Source organism: Rhinopithecus roxellana, chromosome 8, assembly GCF_007565055.1.
Source record: "Rhinopithecus roxellana isolate Shanxi Qingling chromosome 8, ASM756505v1, whole genome shotgun sequence".
In the NCBI taxonomy this organism is placed as follows: domain Eukaryota; kingdom Metazoa; phylum Chordata; class Mammalia; order Primates; family Cercopithecidae; genus Rhinopithecus; species Rhinopithecus roxellana.
Window position 1 is genome coordinate 68573425 of NC_044556.1, and position 13938 is coordinate 68587362.

At 42.5% G+C, this 13938-nt stretch overlaps 1 protein-coding gene across 3 annotated transcripts in view; it reads right to left on the reverse strand.

The window, feature by feature from the left end:
• SMYD2 (SET and MYND domain containing 2) overlaps positions 1-13938 on the reverse strand; it is a 57787-nt gene that overhangs the window by 24750 nt on the left and 19099 nt on the right. Inside the window, exon 2 of one of the 3 annotated variants that reach the window (XM_030936618.1) lies at positions 7102-7165. The exons of the other annotated variants lie outside the window; for them this stretch is intronic. Within the exon in view, the coding sequence (XP_030792478.1) occupies positions 7102-7165 (64 nt within the window). The remainder of the gene's footprint in view (positions 1-7101; positions 7166-13938) is intronic. 3 annotated transcript variants of the gene reach the window in all.

Here is a 13938-nt window from a genome sequence, read left to right on the forward strand (position 1 = left end):
TGGGTCTGGCTCCCTGCAGACTAATCAGCTCCCTCCTCAGCTGCAGAGCAAAGAGGAAAAGACAGAGATGACCCTCGGGATATCTGAGGGGATAAGGGGACCTACCAGCTGGGGACAGATGGATCATTAACAACTATAGACAAATGCCCACTCTGACTCCAAGAACTCCAAGACATGAACTCTGTCCCTAACGGGCCTGCAAGCTATTGTTTTCTGAACTGCAGGTGGTGCTTTGGTGTTTAGCAACTACAATGAATTCCTGGGAAGTTAAATATGAACATTTATTAATATAACTATTATTTACAAAATACAATCTATTTATTAATGTAGTTGATTTAAAATTAATGTTACATAAATATTATATAATGGTGACATTTATTGATATAAATGTCCTCAAAAGGAAGGGAATCAAACATAAGGAAAGCTCTGGGAGGAAAGCAGAGTGCTGTCAAGCAGGAGGGTTACTGACCTGGCACTCAAGAAACCTGCCATTTATTCCCACTCTGCAGCGAAACAGCTGTGTGACTACGCAGGTCTCTTAATCCCTTTGCATCTGTCTCCTTGGCTGTAAATAACACAATCCTTAAGTTACTTAGCAAGTCCAGAATTCTGAGTCTATGAGTTTACACCTTCCAACAGTGATAATCAGATATCAAGCTTGAAGACTACCAAGAAATGTGGGCCAAATACGGATCATCAGGTATTCATGCAGATGCAAAGGATCCCATCAGCAGATCCACAAGAAGCACTCAGAACAGTGCCTGGCCCAGGCTGCGCTCTGAAACGTTGGTAATTGTTCATTCATTCATTCATTCATTCGTTCAACAAGTCCTGCAACTGACCATAGAGGCAGGGATGGGAGATGAAGTCTTTGACTTCAAGCAGTTAATGGCAATGTCAGAATCAAGATAAAAGAGCACCTACAATTAGATACAGTCCCACTCATAGCAGTTAAAATCAGGTAGCTGGATAAACAAGAAAATGCAGAATCAGGTTAAATTTCATTAAAGAAAATTTACCACAGTAATACTGTTTCACTTTCTTTTTTGAAGGTGGATTAATGGAGGAAGGGCAGAGATATACCATGATGGCACTGCACAGCTTTAATTCTTAAAAAAGGAAGATGTGATAGTATCTAGTAAAAATGTCAGGTTTTAAGCATATTTCGATACATTCTCTTCTATCACAGAGATGGTCCACATATTTTAAATAACCTGACAGAGGCAACTACCCTAGTTTTGCCCGTAAGAAATTATAAGCAACCAGACTGGACAAAATTGAAAAAAAAAATTAGGCTAACCTGATGAATAGGAATGAATGTTATAAATTATTTTTGAATACTGGCAGTACTGCTGTATATAGAGTGATTTTGCAACTCTTTATGCTTTTTTAAATGTTATCAATTTTTCTAAAAGTTTTCCCACTATTTTTCAAAATTCAAGATAGTGCTCCTGCCCTGATTGCAATCCTTATGAAATTTTCTGTAAACCAGGATCTCATTTTCCAAAAATAAAATAAAATAAAATAATAAAATACACATATAAACACAGAAGGGATTCAGGAAGATATATACCAAAGTATTCTCTCAAGGAATAAGATTATGAATACTTATTCTGTTCTATTAGTCTGCACTTTCTGATTCTCCCATAATGAGGACAGATTGTGCAACTTAATCAAATCTATAAAAAAGGTGAGATATGGAATTTTTCTTTTTTTTTTTTTTTTTTGAGACAGAGTCTCGCTCTGTCGCCCAGGCTGGAGTGCAGTGGCCGGATCTCAGCTCACTGCAAGCTCTGCCTCCCAGGGTTCACGCCATTCTCCTGCCTCAGCCTCCCGAGTAGCTGGGACTACAGGCGCCCGCCACCTCGCCCAGCTAGTTTTTTACATTTTTTAGTAGAGACGGGGTTTCACTGTGTTAGCCAGGATGGTCTTGATCTCCTGACCTCGTGATCCACCCGTCTCAGCCTCCCAAAGTGCTGGGATTACAGGCTTGAGCCACCGCACCCGGCGTGAAATTTTTCATACTGATGGTCCTCTTTTAAAACTTCTAATTCATTTTCAACTACGATAATAACTACTGTGCATGACTTTCACTTTTGCGCATAGTAAAAAATGCTTAAAGATGCATAAAGAGTTGCAAAATTGTCTCATGGTGCACCAGCATTTCCAACACTGGAAGAAAAGAGTGATTACTATGGCATCCAGTTTCCTGCTGAGCAAATATGTTGCCTTCCTCGGTAAGGAGACTGGATTTTCATCATGCAGTCCCTTTTCTGCCTCTAGCATTTGGTGTTTCTATTCTTCTAACAACAAACACAATCTACCTGTACACATTCACATGTGATTTCTTAAAATGTGGAACAGGGAAAAAATGTCACAGGATTTCTGCTTTCCACTAGCATGATCCTTGAGAAGAAGAGTACAAAAGCAATCAGGTGGACCCCTGACCACCTTATACAAAGATGGCCCATGCTGCTGAGCTACCATCACTAGGACATATGCTTTGCGTTTTCCCAATATAAGCGATGAGACATACTCAGTCATTCACATGCATTTCTTCCTACTGGTGATATTAAAGATTTAGACAAAAAGAGTGGCCCAAATTTAAGATGCTTCCTATGGCTGACAGGAGAGAACTGATCCAGGATTGAGCTTACAACTGTGGCCCCATTACAGTAATCACCCATAACAATAGCATTTATTAGACATGTTCTATACTTCAGTTATTTCCTAGTTAATGATAAGGGCCTACTATTTTCTCACATGCTCCTCATACACACTTAAAAAAAATCCCTTCCTACTTTCAAAGCTTACTCATAACCCCCTCAGCTCTAAAACACAAAGGTTTTCTTCTTTATAGTCATTACAGTTAAGAAATATACCCTAGAAAGTTCTACTGCACAATGATTTATTCTATATAATAACTTTCTAAAACTCTTCTCTTGAAAATATCCTGGCACAATTTACGGGTGAATGGGTGAATGAATAATATATTTTGCTTCCCAGGTGTATTTAGAAAAATAAATACAGTTCATTAAAACACACAGGTTACAAAATAACACGCCCAACTAAAAAGGAATTTCTGTTTCTTTTGTATTTCCTCCCATTACCCTTTCATGCATTAGCAATTAAAATCTTTCCTCTGGCACCATCACACTGAGTCAAGTGAATGAAGAGGAAAGTAACAGGACAAGATAGAACCAAACTGTATCAAATAAAGCAAAATCCGAAAGCACAGCATGCAGACAGAAGAGTGCTTGGGGAGAACATACACCATGGCTAGGATCCCCTAAGAAGCTTTACTCTGTGTAAAGAGGAAACCCCCAGGAAGCAATGTGAGCCTTTAGGACTCTTGGAGAGGTTTCTGGCCAAGACAACAATGGACGCAGCTCTCCCCTTTCACATCCACTGAAGGCCACTTCTCTTTCTCTGACATTCCCACAGCACCTCCTTTTCTAGAGGGCCCTCACTTCTCCCAAGCACACTACTGTAAAGGGGTGAAAGCCCTCCCCAAGTAGTGTGTAAAGTCTCATCTTCATTCTGCCACTGTTTGGCCTTGGGTGATCTTGGATCACCCAACCAGTTGGGACTATGCTTTCTTATCTACTGACACATTGAACTCGATAACCTCTATCCCAACTCTACCATCTGCTGTGTGGCACCGACCACCTGATGACTCCAGGGGGGTAGGGCCTACCTTTGAGAAAGGACCAGTTAATTACTGGCAGCTGAGGGCCATGCTTTCTTAGGTGGAGAATCACTCAATTACCTTCCTCATCGCCGCTCTTGTTTTGTGCCACGTTTTATCCTTTAAGCAGAGCCTCTACTTTGATCCCATGCAAGCGCTCCCTTAAGCCAAACCCTGAACACATTTTTATCTGGAGCAGATGCCCCAGATTCCTCCCTAATGATTTCCTTTACGAAGCCCTTGCACTACCCTTTATTTCTAGGCACTTACTTTTATTAAACCTTTATGTCTGCTCTATCTCTTTATAATACACTGCCCATACTTATTTAGTTCTTCAGTACTAAAGGATGAAAAACCTTAATGGTCATTAGCCTCTTCCTTCAGCAGTGGGAGAGAGATGAAACAAAAATGAAACTTACAGGTCAGATCCAACCTGCCACCTCTAGAAACAAGAGGCTTCAGGAGCTGCGGTACCACTCACCTCCTACGAGGGTGCTTTGGTCACCAGATACTTAACAGAAGCACAGGAAAGCAGAATTGCAGAAGTAATCCCCAGCGCTCAGGGTGCCCCTGCCCGGGAACTGAGTAAGCAGCAGGGGAAACTCCATCATGAGGCTGAACACAGCAGGCTCTCTTGGCCTGCAGCCTTGCAACAGTAGAATCCCATAACTGTTTCCTCCATCCTGGAGTTCCTTGCTCCCTTAAGCAATTGTCTTATTATGAAGTGACCACCTGTATAGTTTTGTTCAAGGGCAGGACATCTAGACTGTTCAACTTCTTGTTGTAGAGTAACAAACTGGCACTGTGGCACATACAGGTTGGGATATTGGTTAATGTGAGTCTCCCCCAAGGGAGGACACCCCTCATTGCACGCTTACAAATGAGGTCTCTAAATCTGCACATCTGGGATTCTAGGTCCTGGGGACAGGGAAACCATAAAGGGCATCTCAAATCCCAACGTGGGCCATGATGATTCATCAAAATACTGCCACCCCGTAAGGCCTAACAGAAGACAGTTTAGCAGCGTGCTCAGGAGACCCAAGACTCGCAGCTAACTCCACATGCCACACACTCTGATGGTACTCATTAATACACCGTTCACAGCTACTTAACGGAGTTAAGACTCATTTTGTAATAAGCATTGTTCACACAACAGTACACCATCAGTACCCTCAAGTTCTTAGAATCCACTCATTCTCTCAGGCTGAAAAACCAAGCCCCTTAAATCAAAACTATGCTGTTGATTTCTTTGCATAAAGCTAAGCTTTAGTCTAGCCTGAATTACACAAATTCGATTTTTCTGTGGACTGTAATATGATTATTTATACTAACTCCTCACACCTGTATATAGGGTTACAGCTTATATAAAACTTTAATATCTATCACATCACGTGGTCCCTAACTCATCAAGGTGGGCACCACTGTCCTCAGTTCAGATTTAAAGAAACTGAGCCTCGGGGATGTTTTGTAACTTGCCAATTTCTGTCTTTCTTTTGAGACAGAATTTCACTCTTGTCGCCCAGGCTGGAGTGCAAAAGCGCGATCTCCACTCACTGCAACCTCCGCCTCCCACGTTCAAGTGCTTCTCTAGCCTCAGCCTCCAGAGTAGCTGGGATTACAGGCACCCGCCACCATGTCTGGCTAATTTTTTCCTATTTTTAGTAGAGACGGGGTTTCACCATGTTGGCAAGGCTGGTCTTGAACTCCTGACCTCAGGTGATCCGTCCGCCTTGGCCTCCCAAAGTACTGGGATTACAGGCGTGAGCCACCGCGCCCGGCCATAACTTGCCAATTTCATACAAGTAGCAGAGCCAGGACCTGCTCCTAGGACCACAGCCTCCTGCTACTCTATGCTATATGATCTGAACTACATGTGACTCCCTATGCTTGCTTTGCTACAGAACCAGAATGGAATGAGTTAACTTTTTAGAAGTGTTTAACTTACATATAGAAACAGCTAACTCATCTGGCAGGCCTAGAATCAAACTGTATATGTCGCAGGGCCTGCTGATCTCTACAATGCCAATGCACTACTCTATCTACAATTGGTAGGAGCAAAGTATGATCTTTCCTCTTCAAAAGAAGGCACCCTCCCCAAAAACTCAACTACGAGCTCCATTTATATTCTCACTGCCACACAGGCTGACAGCCTCTGGGAGCCTGCTGTGGGAAACACAGGGAAGGGGACGGTGCATATGGTCTTCAGAGCCAAGGCAGAGTCTGAGATTCCCAAGCCAAGGTCTCAGCCTGTGCTCCATTCTGGAGAGGGGCCGCTGTCCCTGGGGTGCTACAGTCAGATGAGACACCAGGGCTTAGCAATCTCTCCCACTGCTAAATAATGCTCTTTGAGGCCTTTCAGAGGCCAACAGTGTAGGGAGGTGAGAAAGAAAAAAAAAATAGTGGGTAAGCCAAAGTAGACTGGGGATGGGGCTGGAGGGTGGGGAAGGGAGAAGGACGACACCAGGTATTTGGAACAACAAAAAGAGATGCAGATAGGGAGAAAATCTTCCCTGTACCATAGAACCACCCTTTAACAGCATCACCATTTCCCAAGGTATATTAATAGGTTCCCTTTAAAAATAAATGCCAGGGGGAGTATAGAGAGATTGAACAAGAAGGCTTAGAAATTCACAATGCCATACTAGTGTATCAAAGACTATAACAAGTTCTGAAGTAAAGAGACCACGTTCCCCTAAATTGTTTGAACATGAAATGCATTTTCTGTGAAATATCTCCGCACATTTTGTGGAACGAGTGTTTACTGTAACAGTGTGGGAAATACCACTCTTAGGCCCTCAAAGAGTCTACCAAGAATTCCTCCAACATCCTCCTTATTAACCTTCCCATTCCTACATTTCAGGATTCATTTGAGACTCATCCATCCTGAACCCCTCAGTCCTGACTGGTCCTGAGGCGCTGGCTCCAATTACGAGTTCAGAATAGTCCCCCTCTGGCTACACAGAGGCTGGACCAGGGGCTCATCTGAGCCTCGCTGTAAGCAGGTTGGATTCAAACAGCCCAAGGGTAAGATGTAGCCTGCTATGGAGGAATTTATAAAAATACAACAATAAAAAATTTAAAAACTTAAAGACAGCATTTTAACATTGTTTGTCACCTCTGCATTTTCCATCTGTGGCTGCAGTCCTTGGGGCAAACTTGCTAGCACACCTGCCTGTATCTAACATGGTCTTCTCTTCTTCTGCACCTCAATTTTGGTGCTGCATACGGCCTCAAACTGTTACTGCCTATCACTGGCTGCCTGTGAGGTTGGGGTCAGCATACATCCAAGGATATCTAGCCACATCCTATGCTTTCCAGCTCTGGCTACAGGGGGGCGCTGAGGAATGCCATGAAAAGGAAGAGGAGGACTTCAGAGGAAATTAGGCCCTCCCTGCCAATGGCCCAGCACCTACCTGACACTCCACATTGCAGTAAAATGCCTGCTTGCATCTTCCACATTTGGACAATCCTTCTTTCCTTAAAAACAGAAAGGGCACTGTAGTGGTGAGAGGCACAGAAACGTGAAGCTGTACATTTTATCATGCAATAACAAAAGCCACCTGGTTGGAAAGCAGAGCCAAGGTTCACCTTACCTTACTCTCCCACCAAGAAGGCGCATGTTCCTTAACGAGAGTTTGACCAGATTTAGCCTTTGAGGAGTGACTGAGTCAAACAGCGCATGCACTCACATTTACCGAGCCCACCAGTATGAAGGTGCTGTCCAAAGAGATGAGGGACAATGGCTCTGACTGACCGGTGACCTGGCCAGAATCACCAAGGCTATGAACATCATCTGTACTACTGGTCAGTAGTTCAGGGCAAGTCAAGGTTCTTATGTCCTGATTTTCTCATCTGCTAAAGAGGCACAGAAATAAACAAAACCATGTTGTAGGTTTGACCCCATGAAGATGGAGTGTTGGGGTACACCTGCTCTAGTGAAAATCCCATGTGAGTGACAACTCTCATTATTTAGAAACTGCAAGTAATGCAAAGATGGAATTTAGTATGCTAGGACTATACGAATGAGGTCCAGAAAGCTAAGTTTAAAAGTGCAACCTAGCAAGTGGAGATAGATTCTTTTTTTTTTTTTTTTTAAGACAGGGTCTCACTCTGTCACCCAGGCTGGAGTGCAATGACATGATTCTGGCTCACTACAGCCTCGACTTCCCAGGCTTAGGCCATTCTCCCACATCAGCTCCCAAGTAACCGGGACTACAGGGCATGTGCCACCATGCCTGGCTAATTTTTGTATTTTTTGTAGAGACGGGGTTTCATCATGTTGCCCAGGCTGATCCCCAACTCCTGGGCTCAAGCCATCCACCCGCCTCAGCCTCCCAAAGTGCTGGGATTATAGGCATGAGCCACCGTGCCCCTGCCAAGAGATAGATTCTTGAATACGGTATTATGGGATCTGATTGCTACACATGCCCATTTTGTCAGTGTACTATTTAGCTATTCTTCTGCCTCTTCATAATGGGGTCAATTCAACTTATTCATTGTTATATCATTTTCCTGCTTCCCATAAAGGACGGGGACATTGTTGCTTCCCAACTGTTAGGTGCTAGCGTGTGTATTGTGTGAGATGAACCAAAGCTTTTTCAAAAGCTGAAAAGCCACTGAATTAAGCCACATACTACAAAACTCTTTACTTTTTTTCCGAAGTAGGGAACAATTACATTGTTTAAGTCAGAGCGCAATCGGTAAAACCTGCTGTCTAACTCTCTCCCACCCCGGTGAAGCCAGCTTCTGGACTTGTGGAGATACCAACACCATGAAGCGGCTACACTGCCGCAGAGCCACCCTGTGCCACCTCATCCCACCTCCTCTGCAGCCCAGCAAGAGCTGACGGGGGCGGGGGCGGGAGCGTGCACGGTGGGGCTGACATCTTATAATACGGATATACATATTGTCACGCTGCAGAATCCTCCGCTGCTTCTCGTCAGCAAGTGGTAGTCACCACACTCCTCCTACAGCATCAAGGAAGTCTTCCAAAAATTCTACTGTTGGAACTAAACAGACTGCCTTGCAGCTTTCATGACAGCACTTGGATTCCAAGAAGCAGACTGAAGAATGTGGGAGAAAAACACATCTTGGGGTTGAGGCATAAATAAATATTCCAAGTTTGCACACCTCAATAGTTCAAAAAGGAACCTGCTAATTTAGCTGATGTATTCTCTGGTCTAAAATACTCCCCCTAACCCCCAGGGTATATCTGAAGGGACTGAACTGACTTTGCATTTTGGAATATAAAAGAAACAAGATGCACAGACCCTTGCTCTCTCAGGAAATGCACTAAAAAAATCACGGTGAAGTGACTCGTCAGCAAGCACTGGGTGACGTGCACTGTGCAGAAATGTCCAGGGGAGGAAAAGTAAAGACAGCAGAGCCAGGGAGGAAGCTTGCAAACTTCTTTCCACGGAGAGGTGTGTCAGGAAATAGATAACGGTGGGAGATGCTACCCTTTAAAAATGTCCATCCGAAAAGTCATCTTTAATGTTTGTTTTTATAGGGGGCAGGTTAGAGACCTCTGAGAACTTGGTTGAAGCTTTTAACTTTCTCTAATAACCCACCTTCTCCCCCAACCCTAATGAACAAAAGAAGTCTGTAAAATTTCAAGGGGTTTTTGAAATTCATTCAACATGAATAAGTTAAACAGCATTTAACTTGTTGTTAAATGCTGAACAACAAAAAAATTAACAGGCTCAGGGGCCACTTAAAAGCCCATATGTAGGACCAGCAAAGAGCCTCTGACACCAGCGTTAAGAACCCCTGATATAAGAGATTAGAAAATTATCATGGTTAAAAAGATATTTATTAGCTCCACAACATACAAAAAAAAACAAGGATTAATACAGGTTTTCCTGCACAGAAACCAGTAGTAAAGTTAACCTGAAACCAATACTTGTTTGCAGCCTCCACGTAACAACCCAAGGAGATAGTAGGCAACTAAGCTCTAGGGAACTAGGAAAGAACTCTAGATTTCATCAAAATAATACCTCTCCCAAAGGCTGGCCTTCATTCGAACCAGCTTGTCACCAAGTCCATAGCCACAAACAATAAAGAGCAGGAAGTAAGGGCTAACTTTTCAGTGTTGGCTGAAATATGATATATACATCATTTCTACTGTCTATCCCAGTGGTTCTCAAGAAGGTCTGCAGACTGCTGGGGTCCTGGAGACCGTTTCAGGGAGTTGGTGAGAGACAGAATTCAGATTATTTGCTTTTTTTCTCACTGTCTTAACATTTGTGATGCAGAAGGTGTAAGGCATAAAGGTTCCTGGAGGGTAGTAAACCTTCAGATACCTGAGCGTAAATCAAAGCCCAGGAAACACTGTATTCTTTTTTTTTTTAGACAGAGTCTTGCTCTGTTGCCCAGGCTGGAGTGCAATGGTGTAATCTTGGCTCACTGCAACCTCCACCTCTTGGGTTCAAGCAATTCTCCTCCCTCAGCCTCTTGAGTAGCTGGGATGACGGCCAGGCATGATGACACCCAGCTAATTTTTGTATTAGTAGAGACAGGGATTCACCATGTTGGCCAGGGTGGTCTCGAACTCCTGACCTCAGCTGATCCACCCACCTCAGCCTTCCAAAGTGCTGGAATTACAGGCATGAGCCACCGCGCCCGGTCAGAAACACTGTATTCTTTACTGCCTCACTGTTAGTAAGAGGGGGAAAGCCAGTTTCATGAACGTCCCTGACATTCATGAAATTAACTTTACTAAATGAATATTAACTTTACTAAATCTCGATTCTTAAGTATATATCTCTTTGGCATTGTATAGTGAAGCAGGAAGAATGCAAAAAGTATTTCTGCTCGTACTGAAGTCCAGTGGCTATGTCACGAAAGAGCACTGGTGTGATCACTGGCGTTGTAAACTGAACTAGCCGCTTTCTTCTTGGAAACATTCCTGGCCTTTTTTTTCTTTTTTTCTTTCTTTCTTTCTTTCTTCTTTTTTTTTTTTAACTTGAAAGAACAGCTTTAGATAAACTGTGGTTATTCAGACTTGAGCATTTGGCAGATATATTACTGAAATGAATGAAGTGAGCATGTCACTTCCAGGAAAACAACACTTGCTGCCAAAGATAAAATTTGAGTTTTCAAGGAAAAATTAGAATTTTGGGAAACACAGATCTGCCATCCTGAGCCTGACAGCTTCTCAATACTGAAGACTTATCTGATGAGACTCTTGGCAATATTAAGAAATATGATTTTTTGATATGGTTTCATAAAATGAGTCAATTTTCAGGAGATCTGTACAATCTAGGTAACTAATATTTTCCAAATGGCCAATGACACTGTTTCAAAAGTTATGCATGGCAAAAAAGTCGTTCCAAGTGTAAGGGAAGCCAATAGATTTTATGTTATTGAGTACATAAAGCTCACAATATGGCTTCCGATTGCACATCACAACTTTTAAGACAACATCAATTATAAAGTTTAGTGATGAATCAAATAAGAACATCGCATGTAACTGAGAAAGGTATCAAAATACCCTTCTCTTACCAATTACATATCTATGTGAAGCTTTATTTTTACTACATAATCCAGGTAAAACATAACATGACAGACTGAATTCAGAAGCATATTTGAGAATCCAGTTATCTTCTATAAATCCAGACATTAAAGAGACTTAACAAAAATTTAAAACAAAAACACTATTCTCAGTAATTCTTTTGTTTTGGAAGATATTTCTCACAGAAAAATGTTAGAATAGTTGTTATTTCAAAACAAATAAACCTTCAAAATTTTCTGTTTAACTTGACATATGATACATAATGATAGCTATAACTCATATAAACAAAAGCTCTCTGCGATTCTCAATAACCTTTAAGAGTATAGAGGGATCCTGAAACCAAAAAGTTTGAAAACTGCTGATCTATTTTAGTAATCTCATCAGGTCTAAGAAGAAACTATTATTATTCCTATTTTTCAAATGAAGATAATGAGGATCTTAGACGTGAAACAACGAATCCAACATGGTCATTCTGCAAGTAGGTGGCAGAATTGGAATTCACACATCTTGTTTCCATCATGCCGGAGCATCCTTCCTTGAGTACTGCGACAATGGTTCAGGAGGGGAGACTCCATGCAGCAAAAACAGTCTTTCTACATCAGTGGATAAGCTAATAGTAACAACACAGCATGGGAGAGGCATGCTTTACTCTAGTCTGCATAATGCCCGGGCTCCAGTGGTATCCCATTAATGTCACTTTGCTTTAAAGATACAATGGGTAGGGAATCCAGGATCATTTTTCAAAATGAGATACAGGGAGGGAACACCCGCACAACAGCGTCTCTCAACCCACTGTGCTCCAGGAACCCATTTCACTTGAAACAGATTGTAAGAAAGCAAGGATTGACGTATTTATTGTGTACATAGGTCCCTCCTCTCATTCAGTATGGTGAGCCTACTTGTTTCTTCAACAGATCCTGGGAGAGTCCAAGCTGGATCATGTCCTCTAGGAACCTGGTGAGAGAACACTGCACTCCTCACTAAAAACTGAAAAGCTCTGCCTGGCTCTAGGGAAGACTTTACCACACGTATGCTCAGTGAACCAAATACCTGGTTATACGCAAATTTTCCTTTTTTAAAATAATAATTTCAATTTTTATTTTAGATTCTGTGGGTACATGTTCAGGTTTGCTGCATAGGGATTTTGCATGATGCTGAGGTTTGGAATATAAATGATCCCATCACCCAGGTAGTGAGCATAGTGCCCAATACATAGTTTTTTAGCCCTTGCTCCCTCCCCTCTCTCCTTCCTAGTTCAGGTTTGCTGCATAGGGATTTTGCATGATGCTGAGGTTTGGAATATAAATGATCCCATCACCCAGGTAGTGAGCATAGTGCCCAATACGTAGTTTTTTAGCCCTTGCTCCCTCCCCTCTCTCCTTCCAAGTAATCTCAGTGCCATCTTTACGTCCATGAATACCCAATGTTTAGCTTCCACTTCAAAGTGAGAACACGGCTGGGCATGGTGGCTCACGCCTGTAATCTCAGCACTTCAGAAGGCTGAGGCGGGCGGATTATGAGGTCAGCAGATCAAGACCATCCTGGCTAGCATGGTGAAACCCCATCTCTACTAAAAATACAAAAAATGAGCTGGGCGTGATGGCACATGCCTGTAGTCTCAGCTACTCGGGAGGCTGAGGCAGGCGAATTGCTTGAACTCAGGAGGCAGAGGTTGCAGTGAGCCAGGACAGCACCACTGCACTCCAGCTTGGGCGACAGAGACTCCATCTCAAAAAAAAAAAAAAAGAAGTGAGGACACGAGGTATTTGGTTTTTTGTTTCTGCATTTGCTCAGGATAAGGGCCTCCAGCTGCAACTATGTTGCTGCAAAAGACATAATTTCATTCTTTTTTATGACTGCATATGGTATATATGTACCACGTTTTCTTTATCCAATTCACTGTTGATGGGCACCTAGGTTGATTCTGTGTCTTTGCCAGTGTGAACAGTGCTACAATGAACATTTGAGTGTCTTTTCAGTAGAACAACTTATTTTCCTTTTGGTATATACCCAGTAAAGGGACTGCTGGGTCGAATAGTAGTTCTGTTTTAAGTCCTTTGAGAAATCTCCAAACTGCTTTCTACAGTGGCTGAACAAATTTACATTCCCACCAACAGCGTATAAGCATTCCTTTTACTCCACAACCTCACCAGCACCTGTTATTTTTTTATTTTTCTGGAGACAGGGTCTCAATCTGTTGCCCAGGCTGGAGTGCAATGGCATGATCATGGTTTGTAATTATGGCTGCAGCCTCAAACTCCTGTGCTCAAGAGATTCTCTCACCTCAGCCTCCCAAGTAGCTGGGACTACAGGGACATACTACCATGTCTGGCTAATTTGTTGTCTATTTTGTAGAGATGGGGGTCTCACTATGTTGCCCAGGCTGATCTCAAACTCCTGGTCTCAAGTGATCCTCCTGCCTCAGCCTCCCAAAGTGCTGGGATTACAGGTGTGAGCCACTATGCACAGCCACATGTTATTTTTTCACTGTTTAATAATAGCCATTTTAACTGATGTGAGATGGTTTCTCATTGTGGTTTTGATGTGGATTTCTCCGATGATTAGTGATGTTGAACATTTTTTCATGTTTATTGGCCACTTGTATGTCTTCTTTGCCCACTTTTTAATGGGGTTACTTGTGTTCTGTTTGTTGAATTAACTTCTTCACAGGTTCTGGATATTAGACCTTGGTCAGACACATAGTTTGTGAATATTTTCTTCTACTCTGTAGGGTGTC